The following is an 18,847-nucleotide window of genomic DNA, read 5'->3' as shown; positions in this document are numbered from 1 at the left end:
CAGGGGCTGGGTTCCGCTGGGTGCAGCCTTCTGCGTTCACGTAGTGCCTGGTTGACAATCTAAGGCCTTGCTTGTTTCAGTGAAGTTGTGTTGGAAAATGGCCATGCCCATTCATTTACTCTTGTCTGTGGCCCCTTTCCTTTGATAGAGGCAGAGTTGTGTAGTTGTGACAGAGACCATATGGTTCACAAAGCTAAAATATTTATTATCTGGCCCTTTATAGAAAGAATTTGGTGACTCCTAACCTAGTGCTTCTGACAGATGAAATTTTGTATAAGCAGATGCAAAATTCATGCTAGGTGTAAATTGTTCCCTAATATATCAGTCACTTCGGAGCACATTTGCCTTTTCAAAGCAAGTGTTAATGGTCGAAATGTTTGTACCTGAAACCTAAGACTGTAGCCAACATCTGGGGAGACATCTTCCTGAAGCAGTTAGAACCCTTGAATGCCTCCATACCTTAAGTGAGAGCACTCTTTGGGTATTTTCAGTCATTATGATCCATATGATCTTTTATGTTTAATCTGGTTTGAGTTGCATTTTCTATTCGTTTTAATAGAATTCTTTAGAAAAAAAATCTTTTTAGACTAGTTCTAGATTTACCAAAATGTTGCAGATAGTATAGAGTTCCTATTTATCTCATATCCAATTTCCCCTTTGGTTAACATCTTACATTAAAATGGCACTTTTGTCACATGTAATGAACCAAAATTTACACACAGTTATTATCTAAGGTTCATATTTTATTTGAATTTTGGTTTTTACTTAATGTCCTTTTTCTCTTCCAGGATACCAAAAAGCTTTAGTCATCATTTCTCCTTGGGCTCTTCCTGCTTGGGACAGTTCTCAAACTTTTTGTATTTTCAGTGCCTGGAGGTTATTTTGTAGACTGTCCTCAGTTTGAGTTTGACTTTTTCCTCATGCTTATACCAGGGTTATAGGTTCTTTGGGGGGAGTACTGCTACAGTTCTCTTTTTAAAATGGCTTCTCAGGCAACAGTCATGGACACAAGAAGACAAATATGAATTATTGTTCTTCCCTGCAAGATTTTTACACGTTTTATTTTTAAAAAATTATTTAGAACTTACCTACCTTCTTCCTACAAAACTAAAATATAGTCTCTTTCCTTGTCTTGTCCTGCCCTCATTTAATGCCTCATTTATCATTCCAATAGCATCTTCATGTAAGATTTGTCATGTTGGGTTATTACAATATTTGAAATAAATCTGTTTTTAAATGGCTTATGTAGGCTTATAAAAATGTTGCACTATTAAAATGTTATCTGAAACATGAAAGTTTAATTCAAGATAAAGAAACCTGTCCCATTTTCAGGAGTTTTGCTCTAATATCTGTATTTCCATAATGCAGAATTCTTAATGCAGCTGAGCTAGGCACACTGTCTTTGGCATGTCCTGCAATACGTTACTTAATGTGGGTTTCTGGGTGCTGTGATACCTCAGACTCTCACATCCATCACTTTGCTCCATTACTGTTCCCTACTGCCAATTGCAGGAAATTTCAGTACGTTATTACATTCTGTCATTTGCCTTTGGCAAGTAGTTCTGACAAATGGAAGATTAAAATTTAGCTGCTATAGGTTTAAACCACATCCTTTGTGTCAGATAAAAATACCTCCTGGGGTATTTTCCTGGTTTAACTGAAGCAGTCATTTTGTCCATTTTCAATGAAATGGGAGTTTCTTTGAGCTTCACAGCATGGTGTGCCTTGGGGACATCTCTTGATTACCCTGTATCTCAATTTACATCATTTAAATTTCAAATAGCAGCATTTGCAAAATGAGTCAGAACGTTTGAGGCTTAGACAAATGAAAACTCATTGATTCCTTATACTATATTTTATTTGAAATGTACTGTTATGAAATATAAGCCTTTGGTGTGGTTTGGAAAATAAATAAGATACACATACACACACGTATTTTGGGGACAACTCAGTAAAGGCCAGATGAGAGTATAATTTGAGATTTAAATCAATCATGTTTGGTAGCCCAAATAAGGTTTCTTTCTATGTAAAGTAAGCAGTATTTTAGCCCCCAAACTAAAACTTTGTTGCTTTCCTGTAAGTATCCTTGATCACAAATGTTGTTCAGTTGCTGTCATAACCAACTCTTTGGTGACCCCATGGATTGTAGCCCGCCAGTCTCCTCTGTCCATGGGATTTCCCAAGCAAGAATACTGGAGTGGGTTGCCATTTCCTTCTCCAGGAGATCTTCCCTGTCACGTGAGGGTACATTCCTCGATTCTTTGTCTCGTCACAACAAAGATTTGGAGTGACGGACGTTAAAGCCCCCTCGGCGTGTCATAGCTCTCAGGTCTTGGATAGACCGTGTTATAGCTCTCAGGTCTCAAATGGACCATGTTATAGCTCTTAGACAAATCAGTGTTACAGCTCAGTGTTACAGCTCTATTTTATTTAGAAGATAGCAGGAAAATCCATCTTCGAGGTGTGAGGGCACGTCGATCCAAAGACACAAGGAGAAGAGTGCCCCAGCACGCAGGAGAGAGCGAGCGAGCTAGCTTTGGCTCTTCTATTCATATGTTTATCTCTCCCTGGGCCTGTCCTCTGTAAATTGGGCCAGCCAGGAGTGTTGTTTGTTTTACCTGAGGTTCTCACTCTGGTCCTCGGACCTTCTTTTGTTTCATTTTCGCTGGCTTTTCCCTTCCTTGTCTTGTAGCCACCGCCATTTTGGACTCCTTTTACCTGTTCTGCCTGCCTAACATTCCCTGTCCAGGGATTGAACCTCCATCTCCTGCACTGGTGGGCAGATCCTTTGCTGCTGAGCCGCACGGGAAGCCCTGGGTCACAAATATTCAAGTACAGTTGCTTAAGTACATAACCTGCCTTCAAGTTTCCTAGAACATTGGGTGTAAGATACTTTGCTCTAATTGCCATCTGGAATGTTTCCAGTTGTACTGCCTTATGCCCAGTAGTAGCTGTTAGGTGCCCCCCACTGTGGTAGATTCATAAAGCATTTAAATAAGAAATATTATTTAATACACCAGAAATGGTGTGTATTCTGTTGAATTCTTATTAAGCAGCATGGTTAATAATGATTAGTATTGGTATAGCCTTAATGAGAATCAGTTGAGTTCAGTTCAGTCGTGTCTTAATTCTTTGTGACCCTATGGACTGTAGCACACCAGGCTTCCCTGTCCATCACCAACTCCCGGAGCTTGCTTAAACTCATGTCCATCGAGTCAGTGATGCTATCCAACCATCTCGTCCTCTGTCGTCCCATTCTCCTCCTGCCTTCAGTCTTTCCCAGCATCCGGGTCTTTTCCAATGAGTTGGTTCTTTGCATCAGGTGGCCAAAGTATTGGAGCTTCAACTTTAGCATCAGTCCTTCCTATGAATATTCAGGGTTAATTTCTTTTAGGATGGACTGGTTTGATCTCCTTGCAGTCCAAGGGACTCTCAAAAGTCTTCTCCAGCACCACAGTTTGAAAGCATCAATTCTTTGGCTCTCACCCTTCTTTATGGTCCATCTCTCACTTCCATACATGACTACTGGAAGAACCATAGCTTTAACTATACTGACATTTGCTGGCAAAATGATGTCTCTGCTTTTTAATACACTAAGTTGGTCATAGCTCTTCTTCCAAGGAACAGGTGTCCTTTAATTTCATGGCTTGCGGTCACCATCTGCAGTGATTTTGGAGCCCCCCAAAATAAAGTCTGTCACTGTTTCAGTTGTTTTCCCACTTATTTGCCATGAAGTGATTACCTCAAAGAGATCAAAGAATTCCAAAATGAAAAGGGCCAAAGAAGATGATGCGTTTTCTTCTTTCATGTTGTCACAACTCTGAGCCAAAAAGTGACAACTTCCTCCTTGTCATGTATTACAAACACTACGCTTTTCCTTCCATTTCTCCACATTGAGAGGTGGTAACTAGTTAGAGGGTATAGTTGATAGTTATGTTACTGTCTCACTCATTCAAGCCTCTTATTAACCACTTACATCTTGTGAAGAGCCCTTCCATATTTAAATTGATAAATTCTGAGTTACAGGAGTAAAATGGTTTTTATACTCTTCATTTAGGAATGCTGATTCGTTCACTTGGATTATTGATCATTTCAGACAGTAAAAGCAAATCATTTGGGGGCCTTAATTTTTGTTCTTATTGTTTTCCTATGTGACCACCTGATCATTATATAGCTGGGCAATCAGATAAATAGAATCAGCTGAAGAACTTCAGGTGCAGATTCTAGAATCAGGTTTCTAGAAATCCAGTAGGTCCTATGGGGGGTGGGGAAAAACCTGTCTTTTTTTTTTTTTTTAACCTGTCTTTTTTAAGCTACTCATCTTATTCTGATGCCCAGTGGTCCATGTTTGTGTGGTTCTATTATGCAGTCTCTGAGGAGCACCTGCTTTTGGCTTCTGAGGAGGGCCCTGAGATGTATAGGGAACGAAGAGCTGTTCGGTTGTGTCAGGTGTCTAGTAGTTCTGATGGTAACATCTTTTTTTCATAGTAAAACTCAGAACGGCTGAAATGGAGTATGTGGTAAATATTGATACTGATTTTAAAATATTATTTTTTATTCAGTTGTTTTTGCAGTAATGTGATATATGCATTTTTGAAAAAGTCTAGTGATTTTACAAACCTTGTACTGAAAATAAAAGGTAAAAAATAGGGTTGCACAAATCATTCAAAATCTATACAGCTTTCTACCCAGAGCACTAATAAAAGCAATAACATTTCTAATAACAGAGGACAGTTTAAAAGATATGTCAAATCGTGAGTTAGTGAAGAAGTAATACAGTAGATGTAGGATTTTACCTTTAAAGAAGGGTAATGGATGGTTGATAGAGCAAGCGGCAGAATGAGGGGCTGAGAGTGCTGAGTCACAGACACAGAGGAGACATGCATCAAACGGAGGAAGCGCTTTGCAAAAGGCCTGGGACACCGGCCGGGGCCAAAGTGAACCAGCAGCACCGCGGCCAGAATGGGCATCGCGTACAGTTTGCCGACCCCCGAATTTTGCCACCACACTCCCCCGGGTAGTGAACTTGGTGTTAAACTGGACATACCTGGCTGAAGACATAATACGTGGGAAAAATTGTTACATACAGTCTGAGTCATAGTGACACATTGCCCTACTTACCAACCTCATGTGAACTAATTCACGTTGCAGAAACCTGTTGGAGCAGGAAGATCATACTTGGTGCCCGTTTTGGGGCAGGCCTCACAGTTAAGTGTGTGAGTTCAGGCTCCTTCCACCCTCGTGTTCCTTAGGTAGATCACTCTCCCTCTTTATGCCTGTTTCTTTTGTATTTTTAAAAGTATTTTGAAAGTGTTTCTGTAAGTGCTGTGGGAAAGCAGAAAGAAGAATGCTTGGACTGGGAAATAATTTGAAAATTTCCTTCACAATGAACCTAAGAGGTTAGTACCACTTACAAATTGTGTGACTTTGGGGAAAGCCTCAGTTTCCTCACGTGTAATTCAGGGACAATGTTTTGATTGCAGCATGTGACTAGAATTAATATGAGATGCTATGTGAAAATTTACCATCCAGTTGTAAGATAGAAGAAGGAAACATGCATTTCTGAAGTTAAGTTTCCTAGGTAACTTCATAGTAGACCTTCAGATTACTTCTAACTTCGAAAGTACTGGGATCTCTGAAGTTTGTATAAGTTGCTAGTATTTATTTTCAGTTCCTGTCACAAATGTTTCTCTGGCCTTTCACTCTTTTCAGCTGTAAGTAGCCACTGGCCAAATTTTTCTTTACTATCATGTTATAGATATTTGCAGCAGATACTCATTCAGGTGAATGTTCTTAATTTCGAGAAAATAGCCTAAGAAAAAACGTCAACAACAGCATAAGAATTACCCCCGTATAAGTTTACTACCTGTGTCTATGCAGTTGAGCCTTCTGTCACTTTGGCGTCATTTGCTGAATGTTTCGAGGAAAGGTCTTAGTGCCCTGACTGATAGCCCCAATTTTTCTGGTTGATTATTTTCATCTATTTCAGGTTAATCTTTAAGAAGTTAAGACATTTACTTTTTGCCCTCCTCCTTTTTGCCCTCATATTGCCCTAGGTGATCAGGGACTTCATTTCATCCAGCTCTTCCTCCTTCCCCATCCCTCTTATAAATTTTTTTTTTTTTGCACTGCTGATTTCAAGTAAATTAAGTTCTAATTAAAATAATTTTCACCTTAAGGTTTGAATGCTCAACAAGCTTGACACTCTCAAAGATAATTTGCTTTTCAGATGGTTGTTCATCAAACAGATCTCTAAGTAGGTTATGAGTCATTGTTCCTAATGAGTGTGTGCAGATCCTTGAACTGTTTTGGGGCAGAGAAAAGGACTGAGGATCTCTGTTCTAAAGCTGCACTTGCAGAAATAGCCTCAGTTTTTTCCTTGGAAAACAATGCTGTAAATGACCATAGTGTCTTGTTTGTTTATTCCCAGTGTTGCACCTGTGTTTATTATTAAGCTATTTTATGTTAGACTATGCAGTTATTGATATTATAATGAATTCAATTCTCAGTGCTTTTTCTTAGAAGTTTATAGTTTTCTAAAATCTATTACTTCAGATGTAAAATTGCTACCCTTCACTTAGTTTAGTTTCTTTTACTAAAGTGTTATTCACTTTGAAATATGTCAGAGTGCTTTGAAAATAGTAAATCATTTTAGTGATCTAAGGTGATATTTTTGTTTTGCTGGTATGGTATCTTCTTCGTATGTTATATTTGTACATGAATATTAAGAATGGGTGATAATCACTGGCATGTTATTGGATGCTGGCAGAAAAATCAGTGCATCCTGAATTGCCTTTTCCATTTGTTCACTTAAAGATGCCTTGTTACTTTGTGGATATGCTTGCTATTTGTAGAATCTTTCACTGTTGTAATAGTTCTTTGACTTGAAGATTCTGAAACACTGGCCAAATAGTTAATAGTGTTTTCTTGTGAGGGAAGGAGGTAGAGAGGAGATTGTCTAGTTCTCCTTGGCAAATCTATGTTACTTGATATTAACATGTTGGATTTCCAAGCTCATGAAGGTTTTTTAATGTTTATTCCTCTGTATTATTGTGAGTCCATATTTTTTCAGCTTTGCAGCCTTATATGTATTTCTTTGATCTCTTGATTCCTGCTAACCAATTAATATCAATTGTTTAAGAGCTGGTGAACTAGGCTTAAACTACTAGAATGTGATAGTCCTGCATTTCATCAATTTTCACATAATTGGTAATTTATTCCAGAATATCAGTTGTTCCTTTTTCATGCTCAGATAGGAGAGACTTTAATGTTTCTGTCCTTTTAAGAATATAGTTCACACAGCTTTCATGCTGCCTTCTAAAATAGTAGGAACTAATTGGTGGCAGACATCTTGGTATTAGTCATAGACTGTTCAGATGCGTGCAGGTATTGCCATTGTCCTAGGCAGGTTGTGTAGGAGGGACGTGGAATTTCATAGTTGATAGCAGAGATTGCAAGAGCCCTTCTAGGTTAGAAGTTAAACAACAATGGAAGCTTTTTAATGTGCTGTACCTTGGAGAGCTACCCTACTATGCCTGGTGAAGTCATGCAAGACTATGTTATCTGTGGCACTTAGCTTACTCTTGTCTTAGCATTTTCTATCATTTTACAACTTTGCTGTTTATTTGATTACTGTTTATTTTAGAAGGCTGGTAGATAAGGCAGAAAACATGAGACTAAAGCAGTCAATATAGCCTTTAGGAATTAATGCCTGCAAAGGAAATAAGAGCTCAAGGAACCGGTAGAACAACACTACTGGGAGAGATAGAATCAGCAAGGCCTGGAATGCTAGAGATCATACAGGACCTTATTTCTTCAGCAGATGTGTAGCAACAAAGGAAGAGAGGAAATCCTTAAATCTCAAGATTATTAACTAAAGTATTAGCTAAAATATCATGTGTGAACTTCCCAATTCAGACAAACCGTGTTAAAAAAAAGCTTTGTGCACTGACTGGGTATTTGTGATATTTCTTCAAGTGAGATAATAATATTTTAGTAATTTTAAAGAAGCCCTTATGAAAATTTTGTTTCCTCTTCTAAGGAGTTTAGCATTTTCTTCTAGATCCTAAATCTCGATTCATGAAACATTTTAAATTATACCTTCCATTTTTAAAGCATCTTTTATTTACAAATGTTGTGTTCCATGGGTACTTTTATATACTGTTTCGTCTATTCACTTTGATTGCAGTATGATTGGGTATGTTTATTCTGTTCAGATGAGGAAGTTGAGCTTCAGAGATCTTAAGTAAATTGCCCATATTCATACAGGTAATAAGTGGCACCAAAGGAATTTGAGTTATCTGGTCTTCATTAAATTAAAAAAAAAAATCCAACCTTATTTCTAAAATGGAAACCATAGACTCAAAATCAGTACTGTTTTCAGTTGCTTTGTGTTTCACTTTAGCGCTACCTGTAATAGTGAAATGGTAGCTTAATGAATTGTGTATCAATTCACCAAGTAAACATCAGTTCAGTTCAGTTCAGTTGCTCAGTCGTGTCCAACTCTTTGTGACCGCATGAATAGCAGCATGCCAGGCCTCCCTGTCCATCACCAACTCCCGGAGTCCACCCAAACCCATGTCCATTGAATTGGTGATGCCATCCAACCATCTCATCCTCTGTTGTCCCCTTCTCCTCCTGCCCTCAATCTTTCCCAGAATCAGGGTCTTTTCAAATGAGTCAGCTCTTCGCATCAGGTGGCCAAAGTATTGGAGTTTCAGCTAACATCAAGTTAGTTCAGTTTCTGCTTATCACAGCAAAGGCATAGTGATATAACATGAAGATTGTGAATTGACACTTAAAGACAGCTTTATTATTTTGCAAATACTGCTTGAGACAGCATAAAATGTCATTTTTATCATTATATCTTTTCATTATATTCATTGATATCTATGGTATGTTGAGATGGAAACTTAGCCTTCAACTATTCAAGAGAAGAAACTAGAGTAGATCTTTTAATTCATGAAGTTAATTTATTTAAAACTAAAAACTGAAATAGCTAATATATTTTTATATTAAAAATTAAACATTGTAGATAAATTTAAAGATGAAAGTAAGAATTGCCCACAGTCTTCTGTTGTGTAGATTGCCAAGCTTTTTTTCTACATGTGTGTATATTGAAAATATGATTTTTCTTATAATGGAATCACATAAAAAAAATTTTTTTTGTAGTTACTGATTCCAAACAAATACAGTGGTTAAAAATTGCATTGGAGGAGTCCAGTTGAAGTATTTTTCTTCAACCAATATTATTTTTATGAGATGATTCTAGAATGTGTAATAATTGATGGTAGGTAGTGATTCAGTGAAAACATAGTCTGAGATTATATTTATTGCAAGTAATTTTCTACATTTATAATGAGCATTATATATATATATATTTAAAACTTGAATACCAGAAAGTATGCCTTTAATCTTTGTTTATTTGGATAAAGATGTAGAACTTAATTTAAAACGATAGACCATTTCACTTGAGTTTTGAGAGAACTTTTTCATATACTTGTGTAATTTGCACCTAATATCACTTATTAAGAAGATTGAAACTATCATGCTGAATTGACTTAAGATCTAATTTTATATGCACTTACTTTGTAATGCATAAGCTTTTAGTTCTGATTTTTTATGTTGCATTCTTCACATTCAGAAAAGGAATTCAGGTAATTAGAAAACAACCTCTTAATTTAATTGAGTTTGGTTTCCTTTTACTTATTAAATTACTACTCTTTTTTAAATAATGGTAAAAATTACAGAGTTAAGCCAGACATTTGCAGGTTGAGATATCTTACTCTTCAGTGTTTGTATAATCACAGTGACGAAAACATTTTATGGCTTCAGTGACGATGATGAAAATGATGGCTGTCATTTCTGGGCCAGGTCTTAGGAACTGAACAATATGATAATTGTATTACATGCATTATTTCTAATACATACATTAACCTTGCAGGGTTGTTATTACTCTTTTAGAGATCACCAAACTGAGACTCAATTTAAGTTACTTGCCTCAAACCACACAATTTGTAAACAGCATGGTTGAGATTTGAGTCTCTGACTTCAAAATATTGATACTTTCAATTCTGTTGAAAAACTGTTTTTTCCCCCTAAGTTTTATAATCAGCTTTTTGAAATGAAACTCATTTTTTTCATGAATATATTTTTGTGATGACATATTCACGTAGCCATTTTGTTTGGAAATTTCATTTAGTTCTTTTGAACAGTTCAGAGTTAGTGCTCTCTCTAAATACGTGTTTCTACTAAGCAAAATCTTCTCTAACATGAAATGTTCCATTTTGTAGCCAAGTAGACAAAGCTTGTCCACAGAATGCTTCACAGCTATGATTCTACAATAGATACACCACATGGCTCTTCAGAAAATTATGTATTCTAAACGTGAAGTGTGTGTCTGACTGTAGTGTATCCATGTGTATCAAAGAATTGTATTAGAAAAATTGAACAAGAATCCTTCTAAGATATTTTCAATGACTGAAGATTTTCCTCTAATGTAAAAAGTACCATATAAAATGTTCAAATGTCATCCATTATCAACCATTCTTCTACTGTGTATTCATTCTACATTTTAATGGCTTTATATCTTCAAATTGTTTTTCTCTTAAAAAAAAAAAAAGCGTTCTACTTTGGGATTCTTAAACTGTTGCTAAGAATGCTTTTCCCCTTCCTGTAGGAATTGGGAGCTTCTCTTTCCCTCAACTTCTTTGCCTGTTGGTCAGTAGAAGATGAAGAATCAGCTGGTTCTTAAACTACTGATAGGGACTTTTGGGATTTAGGTCAGGGACTTGTGCTCTGAAAAGTTTGCGGTGGGAGTGGTATCCGGTCAGATTTTAAACCAGTCAGGGAAAAGGGTTAAATCCCCGCTATGGGCTGTAAGAATGGCCCTCTCAACCTCTGGTGGCCACGGGTCCCACTCTGCTTGGTTTCTTAACTGCCTCTACCTTTGATTTTTACTAGATATTTCTAAGCTACCAAAGAAGAGAACAAAGAAGAACGACCACATGTTGATTCTGAATTTAAGCACTTTTTTTTTTTTTTTTTTTTTTTTAAAGCTTCTGATAGCACAGTCAGAACTGTGAGAACAAGTCTTGAACGACTGCCTGGTGCGTAAGTCAGCTTGGGAGGAGAGGAAGGAGGCTCTGCCTGCAGCGGGGATGCGGGGTGGAAAGGTGGGAATCTGATGTAACAGCAGGACTGGAAGAGGAAACTTCCCGATGCTTCATATTAGCCAGACTGCCCGTGATGTGCTGTGTGCAAATGCCGCTTATGGTGTACTTTTTCATGTTTGAAAGTGCTTGAGGAAGGGAGGTAAATGAACCATGAGAGTGAAAGAGTAAAATAAATGATTAGAAGGAAAGATATATAGGATCTATGAAGCCACATGATTTTTTGCTAAATTGCCCTGCGCAAAGGTTATACCAATATATATTCCCACCAACAGTGTATATTCATTTTCCCACATCTTCTTCCAGACAGCTTGTTAAAACTTTAAAAAATCTTTGCCTGATAGATTAAAAAGGCATCTTATTGTGTTTTTTTTTCATTTTTATTGAGTGAAGTAAATAAGTTTTATTATGTTTTTATGATTCTTTCATGTCTTTCTGTTGTTATTCTGTTTATGCCTTTTGCCTGTTTATCTTTTGGGTTGTTGGATTTTAAAGATTTATAGGCATCTTATATATGTGTGTGTGTGTGTGTGTGTGTGTGTGCATAAGAAATTAACCCATTGTGATAGGTTCCAAATATTTTTACTTAATTAATTACATTTGACTTTATTCATAATTAAAGACTTTTTTTTTGGTTAGGGAAGATTTTTAAATTTGTATGTAGTAAAATGTATCAGTCTTTTGTGGTTTCAAGGCTTCTTAAAGTTATATTTAGAAAGGACTTCCTCACAGTGAAGTGATCAAAAGATTTCCCATGATTTTCTTTTATGGTTTTATCTTTACATTTAAATCTTTGATCCATTGGGAATTTATTTCCGTGGATGAAATGAGGAAGGGGTTAAATTTAATTCCGTCTCCTCACTAGCTCTTTGGAATCACCAACGTGGTCAGTAGATTAAAACTATATAGTTTTTGGAGCAACAAAATTAAAATAGTAACACATATATAAATTGTAGTTTTGTGGAACAGAAAGGTACCTTATAAACAAAGTCAGCTGGATGGTTCATTTCCTGTATTTTCAAATATGAAAATTCAAGGGTATCCTAGTAGATGCCTTTTAAAGTTTTATCTGGTCAGATTTAGTGTAAAACCAGGCTTGTCAGTAAAAGGCAGACACCCGTACCTGGGTGGTTGGTACCAGCATGGCTGTTTTTTAAGTAACAGTTGTGCTGTTGCTGGTTTTGGAGATGCTGTACTTTTCACTCACTCCCAGCGAGTCATTTTACTGCTCCTCTGTGCGTCTGCATTTTAAGTTATGTGTAAAAATGTTGCATGCTTCTATTTCTGTAATTGTCAGCATCTTTTAATTTATGATACTTACTTTTTTTTTTCCCTTTAAAAAGCCATGGACAGGCCAGGCTGTTGTGTTCCACTTTGGATACCTGAGCAAAGGTGTATATGGCAGTTATTATTGAGGGGAAGGAAAGATGGGTGTAATATTAGAAGGCATGAAGATGGGCAAGTCCCTAGACCTTGCTTATCTTCTCTGTATATTGAGAAGAGAAGAGAACTTTAATTTAGAATTAAATTTATTAAATAAATTAAATAATTAAATTAATCAATCAATAAATTAATTAAATTTAGAATCTAAATTAAATTTAGAAGTTTAATTAGGTCACATTTGTTTTTGTGTTTGTTTTGTTTCCATTACTCTAGGAGGTGAATTTAAAAAGAAATCAGAAAGTGTTCTATGTTTTCTTCTAAAGGTTTTATAGTGTCCAGTCTTACATTTAGGTCCTTAATCCATTTTGAGCTTATTTTTGTACACCATGTTAGAGAATGTTTTACCAGCACTACTTATTGAAGAGACTGTCTTTTCTCCTTTGTATGTTCTTATCTCCTTTATGGAGGAAACCTGTATGTCTCTGATATTCTTGTTTCCTCCTCTTTTGGAGGAAATCATAAACAAAATGAAAAGACAGCCTACAGAATGGGAGAAAATATTTGCAAATGATGCAGCTGACAAGGGATTAATTTATAAAATACACAAGTAGCTCATAGAGCTCAATATTAAAAAAGCAGAACCCAGTCAAAAATGGGCAGAAGACCTAACTAGACATTTCTGCAAAGAAGACATGTAGATGGCCAACAGGCATGTGAAAAAATGCCTGACATCACTAATTAATTGTTAGAGAAATTCAAATCAAAAGTATAATGATGTAGGTATCACTTTACTCTGGTCAAAATGGCCATCATCAAAAAGTCTACAAATAATAAATGCTGGAGAGGGTGTGGAGAAAAAGGAACCCTCTTCCCAGTTGGTGGGATTGTAAATTGGTTCAGCTATTATGGAGAACAGTATGGAAGTTCCCTAAAAGACTACAAGTAGAGTTTCCATGATCCTGTAGTGCCACTCCTGGGCATATATCTGGAGAAAACTGTAGTTAAAAAAGATACAGGCACCGCAGCGTTCATAGCACTATTTAGAATACCCAAAACATGGAAGCAATCTGATTCCATTGACTGATGAATGGATAAAGAAGATGTGGTACCTGTATACAATGGAATATTACTCAGCTTAAGTTAAAAGGAGTAATGCCATTTGCAGCAACATGGATGGACCTAGAGATGATCATACTGAGTGAAGGAAGTCAGACAGAGTCAAATGTCACATGATATTGCTTATATCTAAGAAAAGAAATACAAATGGACTTATTTACAAAATTGAAGTAGACCCACAGACTTAGAAAACAAATTTATAGTTACCAAAGGAGAAAAACAGGGGGAGGGATAAATTAGGAGGTTGAGATTAACATATACACCCTACTATATAAAATAGATAACCAACAAACACCTAGTGTATAGCACAGGGAACTGTCTCAATAATTTTGTCATAGCCTGTAAGGGAAAAGAGTTTGAAAAAGAATACACAGACACACACACTCACACACGTATGTATAACCGAATCACTGTGCTATACAATTGAAACTAACATGACATTGTAAATCAGCTGTACTTCAATTTAAGGGGAATGTGAATAGAATTTGTACCCTACTGTTGTGTGAAAATTGTATAAATTTTAATTATGTTGAATTGGTTCACAGTGCTTTTGAGGTCTGCTATATCTAATAAAAATTAAAAAAACAATAAAGTCTGAGGTAGAAAAAGGATATAGGTAAGAAAAGTCAACTTAATAGCTAGAAAGCTTGAAAAGAGAGAAATAGTTATTAAAAGAATAGGAATTGGTGAAAACTCATCTTCATTTGGGTTGTGTGTTTGGTTATGTAGGTCACACAGCCTAAAGGAGTGGGAGGGGTCCGGTGTCCCAGGTGTAGCAGTCTGACACATTGAGGGTGCTTCGTGGGACTTCCTGTCTTTGCCTCAGCTGTAATTAACCTTGCACGTAACAGCCTGTGGCCCCGCATGATCACGTTATTACTGGCGCCGCAGCTGCATACCTGTGTGTACATCAGTAGAGCTGAACAGCCTGGACACCGCTGTGCTTTTGCCCATGCCTTGAGGTTTGAACTTCTAAAATACACGATGGAGACCGAAAGTGAGAGTAGCGCATCGGGAGATGACAGCGTGTTCTGGTTGGATTCGGAAGTTATAACCCAGGTGACTGGCAGTGAAGAGGGAGAAGGGGAAGAGCATTTCAGGTAAATACGGAATTCACAGTCCGTTCTTTCTCTCTGTCTCACCTTTGTCCCTCTCCCCGCCTCCCTCTTCTGTGCTCCCCAACCCTCCCATCCTCTTTGTTTTAACCTCTTTTCAGTAAGATTTCTTTTCTCTGGGGGAAGATTTGGAGCTGAAGAGGACGGGTTTCTAGTTGTGTATATAGCATTCTTCATTCCACAGCTTGCCCAGAGCTTGTAAAAGGCATTTTAAATGACTTGTTAGAACACCAGGAAGAGAAGGTGCTAGACAGGTTTTGTAGTAGCATTTCAGGAATTTCAGGTAGAGACTCATAATGAACTATTACCCCTTCCTGTATCTGATTTGTACCTAACAGAAGTGACTTGGATCTGAATCTAAGAGATTTTTCTTTCTCTTTTTCCTTGCAATATGTTCGTGTGTGTGTGTGTGTGTGTGTGTGTGGCTGCTTTTGTTCCCTTATTCATGTGTATGAAACATTTTGATTATGTCCACCAATTAATTATTTCATGGATCAAAGCCTCTGACCTTATATTTCACCCACCTTATAGCTCTCCTCCTCCCACCTGCCCCAGCAAATCTCTCTTGGTTTGATCTCTAATTGTATCTTCATAAATGAAGTATTTGGGAAGGCCACCTGATTAAGCAGCTCTCCAGGTTCAGTGCATTAGTGAAGAAAGAGGTCTCACCCCTCTTGTACACACAGTACCAATTGTGTATTAATTTTGTTGTGCTGTTACAAATTTTAGGAGGCCTTATTCTGGCTTTTCTTTTTCAACAGGTGTTAACAAATTAATTCTTTTGGAGATACTAAAAAAAAACCTCGAAGAAGTTTATACTACATATTATCACTGCCACCCACATGGGCAATTAAAACACCTTTTACAATTTTATCTATGGGTAGTTGGGTAGGAGACTGGATCATTATTTTCATCAGATCTTGTCTTTAGTATTTGAAAAAGAGTTTTTCTTTCTCAAAGGATTTTTTTATTCACAGATTTTCCTTTTAAAGTCTAGGTTAAATGACAGATGAGATTGAATATTGGGGCTTCCCTGGTGGCTCATTCTGTAAAGAATTTGCCTGTAATGCAGGAGACCTGGGTTTTGACCTTGGGTAGATCCTCTGGAGAAGGGAATGGCTACCCACTTCGGTATTATAGGCTGGAGAATTCCATGGACAGAGGAGCCTGGTGGGCTACAGTCCATGAGGTTGCCGAAGTCAGACATGACTGAATGATGACTAACACTTCACATACCCATCACGTTGAATGTTAGGAACTCTTGATAACCACTGATTAACAAATTTAGTGTGGGTTAAAATGAATAGGAAATATGTTTTACATTTTAAAGAATAATTCAGTGTTCAAAGTATGAAAGTATGAAAATGAACGTTTTATTAGCATGTGAAAGTCTTTTTTGCGTCAACTTTTTCATTCTCTCTATAGTTTTTATTTTAGCCTCTCTTACTGGCCTAAGTTACTTCTCTCCCAAGGTGTGCTGATGTTTCATATCACATATTCCGTTTTAAATATGCTCCGTGGGAAAAAAAAAAAATATGCCCCGTGTGTCATGAACAGTCAGTGGGAATAAGGTATTTATTGTGTGAGAACTGTTTGGCCTCATGTTAAAGTCGTGGAAGTCATTTCAGCCTGTTTGTCAAAGGAGGAGACAGCCTGGTCCTTGTTGTGATGGACTTGGTTCCAAGATCCTCCATTTACTTGTGAGGCAACAGGAGGCTGTCTGGGGTTTTCTTTCGACAGTTCGTCTGTGTTGGCCTGAGTTTTTCTTCTCCTTAGGACCATGGGACCACATTTTCATCCCCGAGAAGCTAAGCTAGGTGGTGCATTGTTTTAGGAAACCATGACACCGTAGGGCATTTGTCCTGTTGACAATATTATTTCATATCTGACTGTCATCATGACTCTCCCAAACCAAGTATGTCTTTGAGATTTGATCTTATTTTATTTATAAGGGTGACAGAGATCAAGGCAAGGCCACGTTTCATGTAGTCTTTCTCACCTATTCAGCAGTCAGACATGAGGAAATGCGCAGCAGAGTGCTTGCATGGCGTTCGCCCTGATGTTCCAGCTGAGATGCCTTGCAGAAAAAATGTGTGTGGGTGTCGAAGGTCAGAGCTGGATAGTGGAAGTTGTGGCTGTAACCTTGAGAGAAGCTATGGTGAACTCAGTGTTGTCTGTGACAGTTGTTTTTGTAAAATCAGTTTAATAGTTAAAAAATATAGAAAAGTTTTACCTGTTTCTTTAAAATCTGTGCTGATATACATTAACTAAACTGTTGTTATGATTACGGTCTAATTAATTTCCATGTGAGCACACACTCAGAAAAAGGGCAGAAGATTGTGCGCTATTCTTTTTCTCCGAATAACTTACGAATTAGATTTAAGTTCATTTTTCTTTTTTTTTTTAATATTTTTTAAAAACTTTTTAAAATTTTGTTTTGGGGTATAGCCAATTAACAAGTAGGTATTGTTATTTCCCATTTTCAGATGAGGAAATTGTAGCTCAGACAGCCACATAAACCATATGTGTAGATAAGTGTAACTAATATTGAAAGTTTTATTAAAAATTTTCTTCAGTTTTATTAAAAATTTTTTTATATCTGCTGCTAAATGTTATTTTTTAGTAAATAACCTTTAAGAAGCTACAGCTTAGTTCTTAGTTCTGAAATTCCTTCTCTGAGGAATTTTTGAGCGCTGGTGATATATCAGTTATACAGCCAACATGAAAGTGAAATAGCGCATATAGTAATGTGACCTTTTAAAGATGTGACCTGGAGGACACCTGGGAATTATTACTGACTCACGGTCATGAGAGGGTCTAGTTTTTTGGCATTTGAGGGCAGAAAGATTTATCATAGGACCTTGATTAGTGTTCTCTAGTATCACATTATTGTAGATACATAGCCTAGTATGTATGACAAACAATGACATAGAGTTTGAAACATTTACAGAGATGATATGTGTGTATAATTAAACCATATTTTTAGAACTCGTATACCTTTAAAAATCAGAGTCTACAGATGCACAGATCTCAGTCAGATCTTCACTTTTATCTCCATTATAAGACAGTTGTTTTTAAGAAGAGAAGCTTCTGACTCTAGTTAAGCTAGATAATTTGGCGTACATTTTAATTTTTTTTTGAAATGTGTTTGTTGGTTTATAGCATCATAAAGCTAATAATAAATGGTTCATGTATCTGATTGGTTGGTTGGTTGCTTGCTTTATTCATTCTCTGCCTTATTTGAAATGAGGTAAAAGAAGATTTTGAATTAAAAGATTTTGCAGCAGTCCAAATAGGTAACAGGGGCTTGGAATATGTTAGTTTTTCTAGATCTTCTTTCAGATCTAGGATGGCTATTTTAATGGCTAAATTCCTCTGGAAACCCACAGTTCTTTGCTTTTAATATGTTTACTGTTCTTTTGTCTTCTGTAGAAATTTTACATTTTAGGAATCCCAGGATAGAGAGGTAGCAATAACAGCTTATCATTGACATATATATCAGTATCACACCCAGACCTATTTTAAACTCTGTGAGTTTTCATAGTCATCACACCCTTAATAATCTGTTATGTACAATACCAAAAAAAAAAAAAAAAAAAAGGTGTATTTTGCAAAAAACCAAAAAAGATATTTCTGTTACTCTGTAACTTTGGGTGTGTGATCTGGAGTATAGTTACTCCCTGAAATATTCTTTCAATATGAAATGTAACTTTCACTCAGAGTCATCTCATCAGTGTCACAGAAATAGTAAATTTAATGGTAATCGGAGTCAGATATGAACAAAGCTTAATCTCAGAAAATTTTGTTCAGTGTTGGAGTCTAGCCATTAGACTGTCTTTGTTAATGTGTGAAATGAGTCTGTCTTAGCCATGAAGCATGCCAGTGCAAGACTTTCTTGGTATTTCACTAATTAAACTCTTTGGGATGGAATCCAGGGTGAGCCTTTCTTACATCTGTCTGTATGAGGTTTTTTTTTAATGTACAAGAAGGGCCTGAGAGCACAGAAAATTATAAAACTATATCAGAGTTCCTGGTTATTAAGTTGTGTATTTAAAGCGAAAA

General features: G+C 36.7%; 1 protein-coding gene across 2 annotated transcripts in view; it reads left to right on the top strand.

The window, feature by feature from the left end:
* Positions 1-18,847, top strand: part of ARHGAP32 (Rho GTPase activating protein 32) — a 204,382-nt gene that overhangs the window by 63,750 nt on the left and 121,785 nt on the right. The window contains exon 1 of one of the 2 annotated variants that reach the window (XM_018043235.1): positions 14,441-14,770. The exons of the other annotated variant lie outside the window; for it this stretch is intronic. Within the exon in view, the coding sequence (XP_017898724.1) occupies positions 14,535-14,770 (236 nt within the window). The 5' untranslated portion in view covers positions 14,441-14,534. Of the gene's footprint in view, positions 1-14,440; positions 14,771-18,847 lie in introns of those variants that run through there. 2 annotated transcript variants of the gene reach the window in all.

This window comes from Capra hircus, chromosome 29 (assembly GCF_001704415.2).
Source record: "Capra hircus breed San Clemente chromosome 29, ASM170441v1, whole genome shotgun sequence".
Lineage (NCBI taxonomy): Eukaryota > Metazoa > Chordata > Mammalia > Artiodactyla > Bovidae > Capra > Capra hircus.
The sequence above is the reverse complement of the archived record's forward strand: the minus strand, read 5'-3'. Positions and strand labels throughout refer to the sequence as shown.